Source organism: Dermatophagoides farinae, chromosome 8, assembly GCF_024713945.1.
Source record: "Dermatophagoides farinae isolate YC_2012a chromosome 8, ASM2471394v1, whole genome shotgun sequence".
NCBI lineage: Eukaryota > Metazoa > Arthropoda > Arachnida > Sarcoptiformes > Pyroglyphidae > Dermatophagoides > Dermatophagoides farinae.
The window spans coordinates 2,248,723-2,264,247 of NC_134684.1; the positions used below are offsets into that span (position 1 = coordinate 2,248,723).

General features: G+C 29.9%; 7 protein-coding genes across 9 annotated transcripts; 1 reads left to right on the top strand and 6 right to left on the bottom strand.

Annotated features, from left to right (window-relative positions):
• Nucleotides 1-1,654: 1,654 nt before the first annotated feature.
• On the bottom strand, nt 1,655-2,710 carry LOC124496192 (uncharacterized). Its single transcript, XM_047059685.2, has 2 exons — nt 1,900-2,710; nt 1,655-1,816 (listed from the first exon to the last, which is right to left on the bottom strand). The coding sequence occupies exons 1-2, from the start codon at nt 2,701-2,703 to the stop codon at nt 1,763-1,765; spliced, it is 858 nt and encodes a 285-aa protein (XP_046915641.2). The 5' UTR covers nt 2,704-2,710; the 3' UTR covers nt 1,655-1,762.
• A 332-nt stretch (nt 2,711-3,042) lies between these two features.
• Nucleotides 3,043-3,884, bottom strand: Mesh1 (Metazoan SpoT homolog-1). The gene is made up of 2 exons (XM_047059687.2): nt 3,555-3,884; nt 3,043-3,492 (listed from the first exon to the last, which is right to left on the bottom strand). The coding sequence occupies exons 1-2, from the start codon at nt 3,812-3,814 to the stop codon at nt 3,180-3,182; spliced, it is 573 nt and encodes a 190-aa protein (XP_046915643.1). The 5' UTR covers nt 3,815-3,884; the 3' UTR covers nt 3,043-3,179.
• A 200-nt stretch (nt 3,885-4,084) lies between these two features.
• Idh (isocitrate dehydrogenase [NADP] cytoplasmic) lies at nt 4,085-6,521 on the bottom strand. The gene is made up of 4 exons (XM_075733690.1): nt 6,343-6,521; nt 5,737-6,256; nt 4,615-5,485; nt 4,085-4,555 (listed from the first exon to the last, which is right to left on the bottom strand). The coding sequence occupies exons 3-4, from the start codon at nt 5,466-5,468 to the stop codon at nt 4,171-4,173; spliced, it is 1,239 nt and encodes a 412-aa protein (XP_075589805.1). The 5' UTR covers nt 5,469-5,485; nt 5,737-6,256; nt 6,343-6,521; the 3' UTR covers nt 4,085-4,170.
• A 107-nt stretch (nt 6,522-6,628) lies between these two features.
• Trs31 (trafficking protein particle complex subunit 31) lies at nt 6,629-9,886 on the top strand. The gene is made up of 4 exons (XM_047059686.2): nt 6,629-6,829; nt 6,962-7,238; nt 7,295-7,419; nt 7,516-9,886. The coding sequence occupies exons 1-4, from the start codon at nt 6,746-6,748 to the stop codon at nt 7,609-7,611; spliced, it is 582 nt and encodes a 193-aa protein (XP_046915642.1). The 5' UTR covers nt 6,629-6,745; the 3' UTR covers nt 7,612-9,886.
• LOC124495454 (uncharacterized) lies at nt 7,260-9,873 on the bottom strand. Its single transcript, XM_075733691.1, has 2 exons — nt 7,853-9,873; nt 7,260-7,784 (listed from the first exon to the last, which is right to left on the bottom strand). Exons 1-2 carry the CDS (start codon nt 8,544-8,546, stop codon nt 7,756-7,758), a joined length of 723 nt encoding a protein of 240 aa, XP_075589806.1. The 5' UTR covers nt 8,547-9,873; the 3' UTR covers nt 7,260-7,755.
• Nucleotides 8,761-9,888, bottom strand: aln (divergent protein kinase domain 1C). Its single transcript, XM_047059142.2, has one exon. The coding sequence runs from the start codon at nt 9,868-9,870 to the stop codon at nt 8,761-8,763; it is 1,110 nt and encodes a 369-aa protein (XP_046915098.2). The 5' UTR covers nt 9,871-9,888.
• Nucleotides 9,889-9,964: 76 nt separating this feature from the next.
• LOC124495453 (receptor-type tyrosine-protein phosphatase epsilon) lies at nt 9,965-15,350 on the bottom strand. Of its 3 annotated transcripts, none has more exons than XM_047058838.2 (11): nt 14,940-15,350; nt 13,469-14,881; nt 13,173-13,281; nt 12,915-13,000; nt 12,108-12,827; nt 11,956-12,055; nt 11,825-11,901; nt 11,317-11,765; nt 11,112-11,247; nt 10,821-11,034; nt 9,965-10,755 (listed from the first exon to the last, which is right to left on the bottom strand). In XM_047058838.2, the coding sequence occupies exons 2-10, from the start codon at nt 14,348-14,350 to the stop codon at nt 10,921-10,923; spliced, it is 2,673 nt and encodes an 890-aa protein (XP_046914794.2). In that variant the 5' UTR covers nt 14,351-14,881; nt 14,940-15,350; the 3' UTR covers nt 9,965-10,755; nt 10,821-10,920. The 3 variants fall into 3 exon arrangements, with proteins under 3 accessions (XP_046914794.2, XP_075589798.1, XP_046914793.2); XM_075733683.1 differs by having other exon boundaries at nt 15,008-15,269; XM_047058837.2 differs by having other exon boundaries at nt 11,825-12,055.
• Between the last annotated feature and the right edge of the window lie 175 nt (nt 15,351-15,525).

Consider the following 15,525-nt stretch of genomic DNA (forward strand, 5'->3'; position numbering starts at 1 on the left):
AATTGAGAGAAAAAGAAAAATCTGTCAGTAATGTTCATATTTGTGATCATTGATGTTCATGTGATGTTGACATTGTTGTTGTCGTTTGCCATAATAAATCAAATGATGAAATCCCGAAAACAAAAGGATAGTGATTTTATTTTTCTTTGGAACTTCAATGAATTTTTGTGACCATTTGTAATGTGCCAGTGTGTGTGTGTGAGTGAGTGAGTCAGTGGTGAGGGTAACTGTTATTTTGTTTATGTACAAATGAATAAATGGTGGTGGAAGAAATAAAAATAAAAAAAAAACAGAGCAACAGATTTTTTGACAATGACGACGATGAAAGAAGAAAAAAAAATTTTTTTCGTTTAACAAACTACGATAAACTACGAACTCTAGTGTCATAACTATTTTTTTTTTTTTTTTTTGCAATATGGCCATGGATATATACTGATACTGTATACGATTATGTGTATTTGTGCAGCTACAATGAAAATTAAAATTTATATGAACAAAAAAAAAAAAAAAAAAATCACGGCTGTCATGTTGTGTTGTGGTGGCCAAAAAAAAAAAAACAAAAACCAGACAATTCAACCATTCTCATCATATCAAAATTACTAGACATTAAATCATCATCATCATTTGCAATGAATTTTTATTCAAAAAAAAAAAAAAAAAAAATTTTGTGAGGCACCATGAGAAAACACTGATAAAATTTGATGACAATCAATCTATCCAGCCATCAATTCTCTCTTTCTCTTGTCTTCTCTCTCTCTCTTTGTTCAAAGATCCGTTGTTGTTGAATTTAATTAAATTTTTTTTTTATTGATTTTCCACCCTTTTTTTAGGGTTTATTCAAATAAAAAAAAAAAAAGATTTACGACGAAAAAAAAGGTAAAAAAGCAACTTTCACATACACACACACACACACACACACACAAAAAAATGGTAGAATTCAATAAGGAAAAAAACATTCATTTTTTCTGTTTATGCATAATAATGTGTGATGATTTATCTCATGATATGATTGGATTGGAGATTGCCTGAATCTTAGTTCAAACGATCTTGATCACCATCGATTTCGATGCTGATCATGATGATGATGATGATGATGATGATAATGGCAATAATTTGACTATATATAGTGCTCATTTGCTCATTCTTTCCTTAATAATAAATTCATTGCCATGGATAATTCAAATTTTTTTTAAGTTGATATATTCAGACTATTTTCTAATGTGAATTCTATATATGATTGATTGATTGATTGATTGATTTAAAATTCGAATTGAAATTCGCCATTTTCAAAACGCTATTAACGCCATCTATCAACATGAATTGTCATTTGAATCAAATTGTTTGTTTTCATATATTTTTTTCCCAATTATTATGATCAAACCATCAAAGAAAAATTTTATGATCAATGTCAAGGCTATGAATCAAAAAAAAAAATCAATCTTTTTTCATATGTGAACGTTGACAAATGTCATTGATGATGATTATGATTTTGATTGTTTCCGAAAATAATTTGATTATTACATAATCAATAATTCATGTTTGAAACATGTTTGTCAATATTATAGAATGTAGATTTTATTTTTTTTTCATTTTATTTCAACAGTACATTTGTTAGGAAATTAGATTATTATTGATTGACAATAAAATAAAAATTCATTGTATGCAAATTCTGTTTTATCCTCGAAAATGGCCGTATTCTGTTTTTTCTGTTTTGTTTTGTTTTGCAAGAATACATTGTAATCAATATTAAACAAGTTGAATGTTATTTCTTTTTCTGATAGAACAAAGCAGTGATGGAAAAGAATGCTGTAATGAACTAAATAATAATAATGAATTTAATTAATAAAAAAAAATCATTTGAAATATGTAGAGAAGAAAAAAAAATAAAATTATCATTACCTGTAAAACAGTGGCTGCATTGATCGGTGTATCCATCACTTCTAAACCAACCGTTTGATTAAGACAATCCATAAAATCATAATATCTAGAATATTCTGGATGTTTTTTGATTTCATCAGTAGAATTAATTTTACGTCTAGGAAAATATGGAATCCTTTTGACATTGACATCTTCATAAATCATATTGGATAATATTGATGCCTGTTCATCTACACGGCCAAAAATGACAGAAAATATAACGATAACCGAAACCCAAACAGCCAAGATGGATACATTTAAACATTGTATAAGTAGTGGCATATGTGAATAGAATGTCAGATGATACATTTCGAATAACATTCCAAAAAGACATCCCACTAGTATGATGTATGATTGTTTTATATAAATTTTCATATATTGAATCATTAGATAAAGATTGGGAAAATGTTTCAACAGTTCAGTATTCAAATCGCATTGTTTGATATTATCGCAAAATTTTTGATTATATTGTCGAAATAAATTCACACAGATTTGATTTAACAAATAATTTTGAATCAAAAAATAACTTAAAAAATATGTGTGCAAAGTGACAAATAAATGATTGAATATACGATCATACCAGGTTGGATGTTTAGTGGCAAAATTATTTAGATTATAGCTTACGATCAACCATGCTGTCATACGGAATGATTTTTTCACTGTTTTATCGGCCCAATCCATCGTTAAACAAACATCAATCTTGTCCAATTCGTTATAAAACTTATTGGCCATTATCAGCCAATTTTGATCGGTAAAAATCCAAACATTATATAAAAGAAATAGCATAGAACGAAAAAAAGCTAATAAAATGTTGCCTTGTATTCGATATTCTTCACCCAAAAATTGACAGCTCAATTCCATGACAAAACATTCTTGGCCTGGACTAGCATTCCAGGCTTTAAAAAACATTATCCAGAAATGGATATAGTCTATCCAAACAAGACAACCCATCACTAGGGATGCGTGTGAAGATTTCTTACAGAAACGGATTCCATAATATTTGGCCGCACAATCCAACATTGTCAAAAGATCACAATCCATGTTTCACGTTTGATAATCAAATGAATCGACTGAAACGAAGAAAAAAAGAAAAGAATGAAAACAACAACAAAAAAAAAACAAAAATTTCCTTGTTGACATGGCTATCTTCATGTTTTTTTTCATTAATTCTAGAATTTTTTACAAAATTTTCAAGATTACGTCAATAACATTGAAAATTTTTATTATTATTGTCAAAAATTTTATTGGCGAAATTTTCAATTTTAAATTGGAATAGATTTTGATTTGTTCTTTGTGGAGAATTGTTTGAGCGTTTGCGCCAATCGATTTTCAATGGCTTCATTAGTTCCGATCAAACCAGCTATAACTTGCGCAGACCATTCTGCATATTCTTCAACTCGTTTCTCTGACCAACCGATCGGTGTCGTCTGAATAAGATCTTGTAAATTGTATAATTTATCCGCTAATTTAACAAGTTTAGCTTCAATACTTGAATTTGGTGCATTTTCTATCTGTAGACGTTTACGTTCCAATTTTGGCAACGATTTGTCATCGGTTACTTCGGCCACAATAGATCTAAATAGATAAATGATAATGACATCAAAATTCATTTTCCATATATAAATCTATTATATTACCGAATATGATCACCAAATTCTCTTTGAATATCATCAAAAGTAACATCAGTATCTTCCACCGTATCATGCAATAAAGCAGCAGCAATGACTGCTGGATCTGAAACATTGCCCAAATCGGTCAAAATGTTAGCTACACCGATCGGATGGTTGATATAAGGGTTGATACCATCATCACGTAATTGTTGTCGATGAGCTTTGGCTGCGAAATCTGCAGCTTTAACTATCAATTTAATTGCATCTTCAGTTGAATTTGAATTCATTTTTAATTACCATCACACATGATTTAAAATCGAAAATTCAATGTTTATACAATGCAAGGGTTGCGGGTTAAAATAGCCAAATTGAAAATATCCAAGGCAGAAAATAGCCAAAACTGAAAACAGACCTTGGCTGTTTTCTGCCTTGGATATTTTCAATTTGGCTATTTTAACCCACAATCCAATGCAAGTAGTAATAAACGTTTAAATTTATTTGGTCTTTTGAATGAAAGAATTTTTTTTTTTGAAATGAATATGACAATTAAGTACTTAGGACCGGGATGAATTTCAATTTGTTAATTTGACAGTGTTCAAAATTGACATTTGTCAACATAAATAGAGACGAATTTATTGAAATTTTAATTTTTTCCTAGCTTAATGCGCAGATTATCGGCAAGTTTGTCCAAAAATTCAAAAGTGTTAAGATAATCACCACGAGTGATATTACCAGCTTTAGCACAAAGTGCCAAATCCTTTGTCATGAAACCACTTTCAATGGTTTCAACACATATTTTTTCAAGTTTTTCAGCAAAATCTGCAAGTGGTTGATTTGAATCTAATTTTGCTCGATGCAAAAGTCCACGAGACCAAGCAAAGATCGATGCTATAGGATTGGTCGATGTTTCTTTACCATCTTGATGCATACGATAATGACGGGTGACCGTACCATGAGCCGCTTCAGATTCAATTGTTTTACCATCTGGGCATATCAACACCGATGTCATCATTCCCAATGATCCGTAGCTAAAAAACAAAAATGTAAAAATGAGAATAATTTATTTAAAAAATTAAAAAAAAATTACCCTTGAGCCACTGAATCACTCTGAACATCTCCATCATAATTTTTACAAGCCCATACAAATCCACCTTCAGATTTCATAGCCTGAGCTACCATATCATCGATGAGACGATGTTCATACCAGATGCCGGCAGCTTCATATTTAGTTTTATATTGTTGATCATAAATCTGTTGGAAAATGTCCTTAAATCGGCCATCATACTTTTTGAGAATAGTATTCTTGGTGCTCAAATAAAGCGGATATTTTCGCTGAAGAGCATATTGCAACGAAGAATGGGCAAAATCATGAATACTTTTATCGGTGTTATACATGGACAAGGAAACTCCACCACCATCTTTGAATTCAAAAACTTCATGAGTGATCGGTGCCGAACCATCAGCTGGTACAAATTTGATTTCCAATTTTCCATTACCAGGCACAACGAAATCAGTGGCACGATATTGATCACCATAAGCATGACGACCAACCACAATCGGTTTGTTCCAATTGGTGACCAAACGAGGAATATTCTTACAGATGATTGGCTCACGGAATACTGTACCACCAAGAATATTACGAATGGTTCCGTTGGGTGATTTCCACATTTTTTTAAGACCAAATTCTTCTACACGTTTCTCATCCGGTGTAATAGTGGCACATTTTACACCCACATTATACTTGAGTATAGCATTGGCGGCATCGATTGTCACTTGATCATCGGTTTTATCACGATTTTGAATGCTTAAATCATAGAAATGAAGCTCAACATCGATAAATGGTAAGATTAATTTTTCTTTGATTAGATCCCAGATGATACGTGTCATTTCATCGCCTTGCATTTCGACAACTGGTCCACATTTGATTTTTTGATCGGCCATTTTTTTTCGTTGATTTTCTAAATTGATGACAAGAAAAAATGTAGTCAATTAATAATGATATGGAAAAACATTAGACTGATAATAACCAATTTGATAAAGAAAAAAAAACCGACAAATGCAAGTCTTAAATCAAATATATATATCAATATAACAACATGACATTTAACAATTATCTTCATACATGTAATTGATACATTGTCAAACATAGTTTTTAATAGGTCGAGGTCAAAATTAAAGCAACAATAATGATGAAAAAAAACAAACTTACTTGATAATATTTTAATTTCGAAATGAAATTTGACTAAAACAAAAGCGAAAATTTTTTGTTGTTGTTGTTAATCTAATAGCAACCGAATGTACGATTGATTGAATGAATGAGCAAGAAAAAAAACAGTGTTTTCTAACAGGAAATCGCCAAGATTAACGTCACAAACGACACGTCGAATAGAAAATAAAAATGTACAAAAAAATAATTGATTGAATGAATCAAGAAGAGTCGAATGATTTTTGTTTTCTTGTTCAAGCTAAGAGCTAAAAACCTATTTTATATCGATGGTTATTATAAACAAGTTGTGTGAATATTACACAGGGAAAAAAAAAGTTAAATAGACAAGATCACTGAATGTGATGGCTGGATGGAGAAACCAGTTTTTATATATACATTTTTTGGTTTGGATAGTACAAATGGACTCCTAACTGGTGACAATAATAATAATAATAATAACGAGAGATGGTGATGGTGATGACAAACTCGGTTTTTTTTCTGCTTTGACTAGTGATTTTTTTTTCTATATGCAATGAATGTAAATGGAATCACAAATTTTATTATATAAATAAAATACATTAAGTTTAAAAAAAAGAATTTGTACTGTACATTATAAGAAATATCAAAGTCAACATGCGACATAAATTGTTGATTTATTAATTATAATCAATATATTGATTGATGATTGCGAAAAATTTGATCATCGTCCAATTGATAATATCAAAAAAAAAACAAAGTGCTTATAAAAAAAAATTCATGTCAGTTACTCTATTTATTTTGTTGATGATAAAAATCCACACGTTCTATTTGGTCGGCTGATATTATACATGTATACGTTCTTTGTTGATAGACGATATTGGAATTTGGACATTGCGGAGCACGCATGCGTTATTTATCATATGATCGAAAAAAAAACTGACATGATCATGTCGACATTTTCGGAAAACAATAATTTTTTTTGTTTGTTTCACATCAATAATAAAAACATACATTTCAAATTTCAAATTTAATCATGGATACAACGCCCATTTTTTCCGGAAAATCTCGTTCCAGTTTTCTGGATAAATCAATAGAAAAAACTAAATCCAGATCAGATGTAATTATTTTTTATTTATTTATCTATAATTTGAATTTATTGATCACTGATTGTATAATTAATTAATTAACAATTCATTTGTTTATTTTTGTTGTCATCATAAATTTTATTATTATTATTATTTATTTACAGCAAATTAGTTTAAGCGCATTTGCCTTTTTATTTGCTGAATTAGTACAATATTGTGAAAATCGTGTACAATTAGCATCGGAAATGCAATCTAAATTATCGGAAATTGGCTATAATGTTGGCCAACGAATTGTTGATATGATGTTGATAAGGGAAAAAAATTTTAAACGTGAAACACGACTAATTAATATGTTGATATTCATTCGAAGTAAAGTATGGCCAATGTTATTTGGTAAAGAAGCGGATAAATTGGAACAAGCTAATGATGATAAGAATACATGTAAGTCTTGTGTTTCATTGACAACATTATAAACATTTCATTTTTAATTTCTACAGATTATATAATCGAACGTGAACCAATAGTGAATAAATTTATATCGGTACCAAAGGATAAAAAATATATTAATTGTGCCTCTTTTATTGGTGGTATAATCGAAGCCATATTGAACGAATGTAATTTTGTATGTAATATTTTGATTAATCGATTGGTGGGTGGGTTTATGAGAAAAATAATTTTCCTTGTTTTTTTTTTAAATCGATTGATCAACAATATTTAGCCCGCAAAAATCACTGTACATTGGCACGAAGGAACCACTTTTATGATCAAATTTGATGATTCAGTCATCGAAAGAGATCAACTAATTGAAAAATAATGATCAACAATTAATGTAAATGTGTATTTGTGTGTCTATGTTTTTTTACAATCTCTGGTCATCATCATCATCATCATATGAGGAAAAAATGAATGTACTTGTAAAATAAAATAAAAAAAAAAAATTTTCATTTGAATCGTTTTTTTAAAAATATCCAAAAATGTTTTTGTTTTCTGAAATTAAAAAAAAATATAATGATTAAAAAATTTTTATCTAGATGTTGAATAATCTCTGTAACCACCATTTGTATTGGTCATCTCTGGTTGATGAGCATTGAAACGATTATTGTAATGGCTATAACTATTGTAATGATTTAAGAATGATGGTGAAAAATATGGATTCGTACCATAACTCCAAGGATTCGAATATGATTGACTTGAATACGGCATATAAGATAGATGTGGAAGTAGATTAGGTAGAAATGGGAACGGATTATATGGATTCAATTGGAATGATTTTCTTGGAAATAAAGATAAAAATTTACTTCCAAGATAAGGATAAAGAGAATTGGCAAACGGTAAACGACCTGATTCTCCTTGATATCCACTTTGTAGACCACCACCATTTGTAAATTGTCTTTGTTGAATTGTTGCAGCTGAAATTGATGATGGTGATTGTTGTAATTGATTTGGAACCATGGCTTCATGGCTGCTGCCACTAACTTGTTGCTGTTGATTCTGATATAGACGCATTTCCAGATCTTTCATCAATTGTGAATGCATATAATCATCATTAGGTTCCTCTCGAGGAGCCGATCTTTTAAAAAGATATTCAGTTTTTGAATCATCATTTGAATCTTTTGAATTAATAATTTCACTATTAATTGGACGTATACCAGACAAAGTTAGATTAATCAATATAAAAATGGACACAGGAAAAGGTAGAGCAAGAATTCTATGATTATTAGCTTCAATAGATGGTGATGTTAAATTCATGTTTAATTATTCGATTTTCAATCGTAATGATCAAACATTACATAATATAAACATCAGATTTGTAGATTTTATAGGAAAATTGGCCCATAATTTTACAAATCATGCTCATGATCATCATTTGAATCTTGGTGTCATTAATCCGGGAAGTATCATCTTGATTAATCATTCAACAATAGCTCTGAAAAAAAAATCTCAATAATGATTCATCAGATTTTTATTCATGCATCAATAAATTGGATAGAATTTTTTCCATTTCTTTGATTATATAATTCAAATTCTGATGATCAACATCGAAACATAAACGATAGAATTGTTGTATAGAGATTTCGTCATTTTTTAATAATGACCAAGGCATTGCCAATAAACCCATATTTAGTAACGAATATAATTTACCAACGAATAAAATGTTTCGACATATTCGTTTCAGATTATTATCGGTCATGTCCAATAGACAGGAGCCTTGATGGCACTTGCCATGACAATCAATAAAATGACAATCATCATCTATTTTACAATCGGTCACGTGTTCGATTATATCAATCAATGAATGTCTACTTTGAATCAGATCAGAATCGAGCAACAATAGCGTACCATTTTCGTTATAACCAAAATGATAATATTTGACATCACATAATTCCATTGGCAATTTAGTATTGATAAATCGTTTTAGAAAATTCAGCAAATCAATTGCAACAATAATTTTATCGTTTGAAGTTTGTAATGGGAATGGTAGAAGATATGTCCAATCAATTATATTGTTCAATTTGGGTACAGCATAAAAATGACCACATGTGTACAGGATTTTTGGATAAAGATAATCATCATTAAATAATTTAGCCAAAACATATTCATGTTGTTTGATTAATAAATAATGATTGGTATCATTGAGCTGGTCTTCAGAAAATAAATCCTGTCCTAACGAAACATTTGAAAGTCCAATTATATCGTTTTGAATTCCTGAAATTTCAGCAAATTTTTCCTCAATAAGAGCTTTTGATTTGATCACAAGTGATACATTTGGCAATTTTTCGGCAAATATGACAACATCTTTGCCTATATGACTAGATGAACTAGGACAATCGATTAATTTGATTTGATAATCATCATAACTTGTATCACATAGTTGTGGACATAGATTTCCGAAAAAGATATTCTTCTTATAATTAGTACATATTTGAATATACGTTTCATCGATAATATAATCACAGCTATTATTTAATGAATCAAACTCAATCATCCAATAAGTGGAAAAGAAAATTGTTGAACATAAAATAAACCAGAATATTTGAATAGATAAAAACAGGTATCGTTTCATTTTATTCATGACAACAGGTGATTGTATTGACAAAAAAAAATTAATCGAATGGACTTTGATACTGATTTATCGATAGTATCGATAATGTATTTAAAAATAAAAATTTTTTTTATAAATTGCAATTTATTTGGAATATACGGAAAGATAATTGTTATAAATGCATGCATTATTTAAACATTTATTTCATGAAAATTTTTCTTGATCTTGAACAGATAGTTCAACCACAATATCCACGATGACAGGGTCTCCAATGACGAAAGTATGGTCTCCAATGATGTCGCCTATGGTGATATCCATGATGCCTCCATCCATGATGATGATGGAATGGTCTATAATGTCGTCGATGACAATGAGAACAAGCGTCTACCAATAACCCGCCAGCGTATCCATCTTCAGAATTTGTGTTCCATTCACGAAATTCATTCGTAACAAGAATAAATACGAGAAACAGTGCGATCAAATAACGGCCAGATTTTTCAATTTTCATTTTTGTAAAAGTTTTTTCTTGTCCTGATGTTTGTTAAAATCCACAATAAACAATGAAGTCTATCTGAAGCCATTTATATATTTTCATTTACGAATGAATTTAGAATTTCTTGTCAATTTTCTTTCGACAATTGGGTTTTCCTTTCTGTAAAACTCGTTGATTACAAATAATCTAATCGATTCTCGACAATAGATCTACTTTTGATATTATTTCAAAATATAGTAGAAAAGAAGAAAAAAATTTTTGACATTTGTCATGAGTTTAATTTTTTGAAGATGTCTTCAAGAGTCTCTTCAATCATCATCACCAATCCTATTGTCTTGACAAGTATGGAAAAAACAACATCGGTGGAAAAAACGCATTCAATTTCTGTCCAAATGATTGTAAAATTTTGCACTCATCATCAGCTATGATTGTCAAGGACAAAATAAAGTAACCATTGATGAAGAAATTTTAAAATTTCACTACTTACTTTGTAAAATCCCGATCCTCGAAATGGAATAACTTTCATTCTTTGAGAACCAAAGTTCATCACCATCATCAAATCTATGTTTTTTCCATTTTCCAAAAATTCACAACGATGGAGCATTTTTAGTGCTGGCTGCAGTTTTGAATACTTGATTATCTGTATTCATATAGTGGCTAACATAATGTAACGTTAAATCGTAGCAATATTTGTATTCCATCTGTATCGGATAAAATTTGAAAAAAAATAAAATGAGAAATCAGAATTCATTGATAAGTGATTCAATCAATCAATTACAATCGTTTCAATCAATGCTGATCGATGTCGTCGAACAGTTTTAACAGCATTGAATATATCGATCTCTTCATGTGCAACTACTTGTTCGATTGCAAAATTGGCCGCAATATAAACACCCACTCTTGATTTTCCATTCCTGTACGTGGATTTAATGGAATTTTTTTTATAACAAAATTTTCAAGTATTTTGTTTTTAATCAACTAACCCTGAAATAACCAAAACGGGACCATAACTAGTTCTTTGTCTCCATCGTTCAACCATGTGAATCAATTCGACCAATGCGTTTGTAGAGATGGGAACTTTATAATCATATGGCCAGGCTAAAAATTCAAAAAATTGAACGACTTTTGGTTCAGCTTTGATTCCTGCCATCAATTCGGTTAGAGAGGTCAATTTTTTCGTTATACGAAACACCCAACTATTGATCTTTGGTGGATTATTGTGTGATATGGTTTCGACGGTAAATATTGGACCATATTTACAGGTTTTTGAATCTCTGGGCCAAAATTCCTGGAATGATTTATCATTCTTTGGTACGCCACCTAACACTACAACAGTATTACAATCATGATCATAAATCAATGACCAAAGATTTTCCATTGTTTTTTTCAATGGCCATTCGGTCACAATATATTCACGAGGTCTTGAATAACCCTGAAATGAATAGACAGAAATAAACTAGCATGAAAAGTAATTATCACAGCAATACGTACATCAACAAAAACAGCATTAATATAGTCAGATTGATCATTCGATTGAACCGATGTCAAATATGGACGAAAATTGTCAGCTAGAATGAGAAAATTTATTGATTGGTGATGATTGACCAAATACCCGCACTTACGAGGTACGATTGAAACATCTCGATTTTTATCGCGATTTTCTAACCGATGTCCACCGGCACAATCTCCAATAGTAAATTTGGAAGTCATGCACATTAATTTCTGTAAAATATAGAATAGAATGAGAGTAGATTATTAATAAAAAAAAATTTACCTCGAATTCGGCTTGATATTCATTCCGTTTGGTGGCTTTATTCTTAATCGATTTATGTTTCATTTGTTGACTAATCTCACTAACATTGAACCATGTTTTACCGCAAATGTACCATTCTTCGATTGTTTCATAAATGAATCGATATTGTTCGAGATTTTCAATCATATTTGTCCTTGAATTACGAAGATTTTTAGCATAATTGAATATATCGACCACACCTTCATCATCGACAAGATCCAGATTTGCATCCAAACAAACATAAGTGCCACTTCTTCCACATCCATTGCTGCAATGAACGAGCAAAGGTCCAGAATTGACGGCCTGATTCTGATAAAGTTTAACTCGTCGTCGAAATTTAAGTATTGAATCCGAATACGGACATGCGGTGACATTCCAGCTTTGAAAATGCAATTGATAAATAGTTTGAAAATTTTCATTCGATTCATCGGCATTTAAATCACGTATTTTCATAGTACGACAAATATAATCGGCAAGTTGATCTTCTTCAATCAATGTAACTTCAAAACGATCATCAAACAATTCCGGTTGATTCAATTTACTTGGCCAATATTGTATGCACATAACTCTTATGAATTCGTATACTTTGGTCAACATGACAATAACTTGAATATTTTGCTGCCATATCATACGCCAGAAATGGCCCATTGTCTTTTCATTTGGGCCTTGAGCAACAATATAGGCATTTGGTTTGAGTAAACTCTATGAACAACATGAATTGAATAAAATAAACAAATTATATTCATTTATATTTATTTATATAATGTCAATTATTTCAAAACAACATACATCAATATGCGATGCATTAATGTAGTCCGATTCAGAACATTTATTACCATTTGGATTTAGTTCAAGTATCACTCGATTAAAATCATCTATTTAAATATTTATTATTATTGTGACGATTGATTGAATATAAAAATAGAATAAATATATAAAATTCATTTGAAATAAAATATTATGTAATCATCAATGGCCAATGATAATAAAAATAAAAAGTAAAATGTAAATATACTATACTATATTGATATAGTTTTTGTAACTTACAAGGAACGAATTTTTGATTAATATTTTTGCCAAAATTTTCCCGTTTATTTGCATGGCGAATTGTGAATGAATTTCGTTTACCACTGATATTTGATGATGTACGCAAAAACTGTTGAAATTGAGAACAAAAAAAAAAAAAAAAAAAGAAATTGGCAATAAATTTTTTTTTTATCAACACTGTAACTTAATAGTGGAGATGGATGAATGAATTTTTTTTCTATTTCATTGCATATTCAATTCATCGAATTTCCAATATATCAAATAATCAATTCAAAATAGTATTTGAAAATTCTTACATTGAATTCAATAACGGCTAGTATTTCATATTTCCGTATACGTCGAACATGTTTACTCAATGTATTGACCATGATTCTATTATGTGGAACGAATTGATTGAACACAGCATAAAGGAATGAATTACTTTGTAGCATTTCTTTATTTTCACCAGTAGCCGTTTCTTCCAGATATCGAACTGTTGATGCAAATAATGGAAGATTTAGTAATTTGAGCTGAAAACGGCAGAATGATTTAGATTTAGGTAATTTTATATAAATACTAGTTAACCATGATTCTTTAGGAACGTATAAATCATCACTAGTTTCTGTGAAACGATGAATAGTAGATCGACGATTAGTGTTCGATAAATGTGTATTATTAGTAGGAATAAGACCATTATTAGTAGTTTTGATTATTGTTTTTACTGGATGTAATGCCATAGAATTATTGCTAGATTCAATCACATGAATGGAATGAGATCGACGTGTTAACGATGTGCTAGCCATTGATGGAACGGATAAATGATGATTATCGTGTGATGTTTGAAAACGATATCGTGGCTTTGCATAAAGATATGGTTCACGACTCTTGATCAATGCTGGCAAAATATCATTCTCTTGATTGTCATTATTTTCACCATTACAATTATCTGTACCAATTGAAGTGATATCACCCGAATATTTACGAATATTACTACATAAAAATTCTATCGGTGGATCTGATACCATTCGTGTAATGGCTTCATCAATTGTAACGGTCTTGATATTTGTTTGATCAATAGAATTTTGAAGATATGAAGGTAAAGATGATCTAGGATGATCATTATTAGCATCCATCTGATAATTCAAACCGATATCCGCAGCGTTGACATGAACTTCGACAGTATTATTATTATGTTCCATCGTTGAAGTAGGGCTAATGCTGTCACAGGCTTTATTACGTTGGCAAGTTGTTGGTTGATTATAATAATACTTATCATAAAAATTCAAGACAAGTAATTTCAATCATTGTGGTGTGATAAATATAACTTTTTCTATAAAATTTTCATTACAAACATTCGAATGTTTGTTTAGACAGTTTTTTTTTTGGAGATTAGCTCTCACAGAATAATGATCGAATAGAGTTAATGTTTGTCGAGAAGATTTGAGAATTAGGCTCCATAGCTAGTAATACGTTCATCCATTGTGAATGTTACCCGTTGAAAACTCAATATAAGAAAAAAAAATTGGAGCCATCCAGAGCATCATTTTGAAATTGAGCATGAAGAGAAAAAAAACGACAATTCATTCATATACAAATCGAAACATGAATTTTCCATTTGGGTTCAAGTTAGTTGCTTTAAATTGTTATGAACGTCATTGATCGTGAATGCATAGAAACCAAAAAAAAAAAACGAACTCAAAAAACATACAAACATTGTATAAAATGAGAATCTGGAATGAAATGAGAAAAATACTGAAATCAGTGATGATGGAACGAAACATACATTACATTTTTATGTCTTATATTATATAGAATATAGAATATACGATTAGGTTTTTCTTTCGCGGGTACTTAACCGATAGTTATATAAACAATGTAGATGGTGGCCGCATCTAACGATGTTATGGAGACCAAGAATGGTGGTAAGCAATCAATTTAACCCACAAAAAAAATTGAATTAAAAACTATGCAAATAATTGGCGCCATTATGAATGATTTGCTCTTGCAATATGTTGATGATGATTTGATTTTAAAATTAGGACGACTAATAATAATGTTTTGTGAGAATATAGTTGGTTTTGGCGCTATTTTAACCAAATTACAGCAACATGCAAAGGTAGAAAGAGATTTTTTATTTTTTTTTTGTTATTTAGATTTCCGATTTAGAGAAACGTGTTTTTATTTCGAATTTGCATATTTACAAATGAATGCTTATGAAGAAATTGATGGAAAAAAATATGCAAAAAAATTGTGGTATGAATATAATTTTTTTCTGAAGTCTTATTAATAGTTTTTTTTTATTTCTATAGGATAAAAATAAAAATTTCTGTAGTTAAAATAATAGTTAAAATCCATGAAAATCAAAAGACAGAAA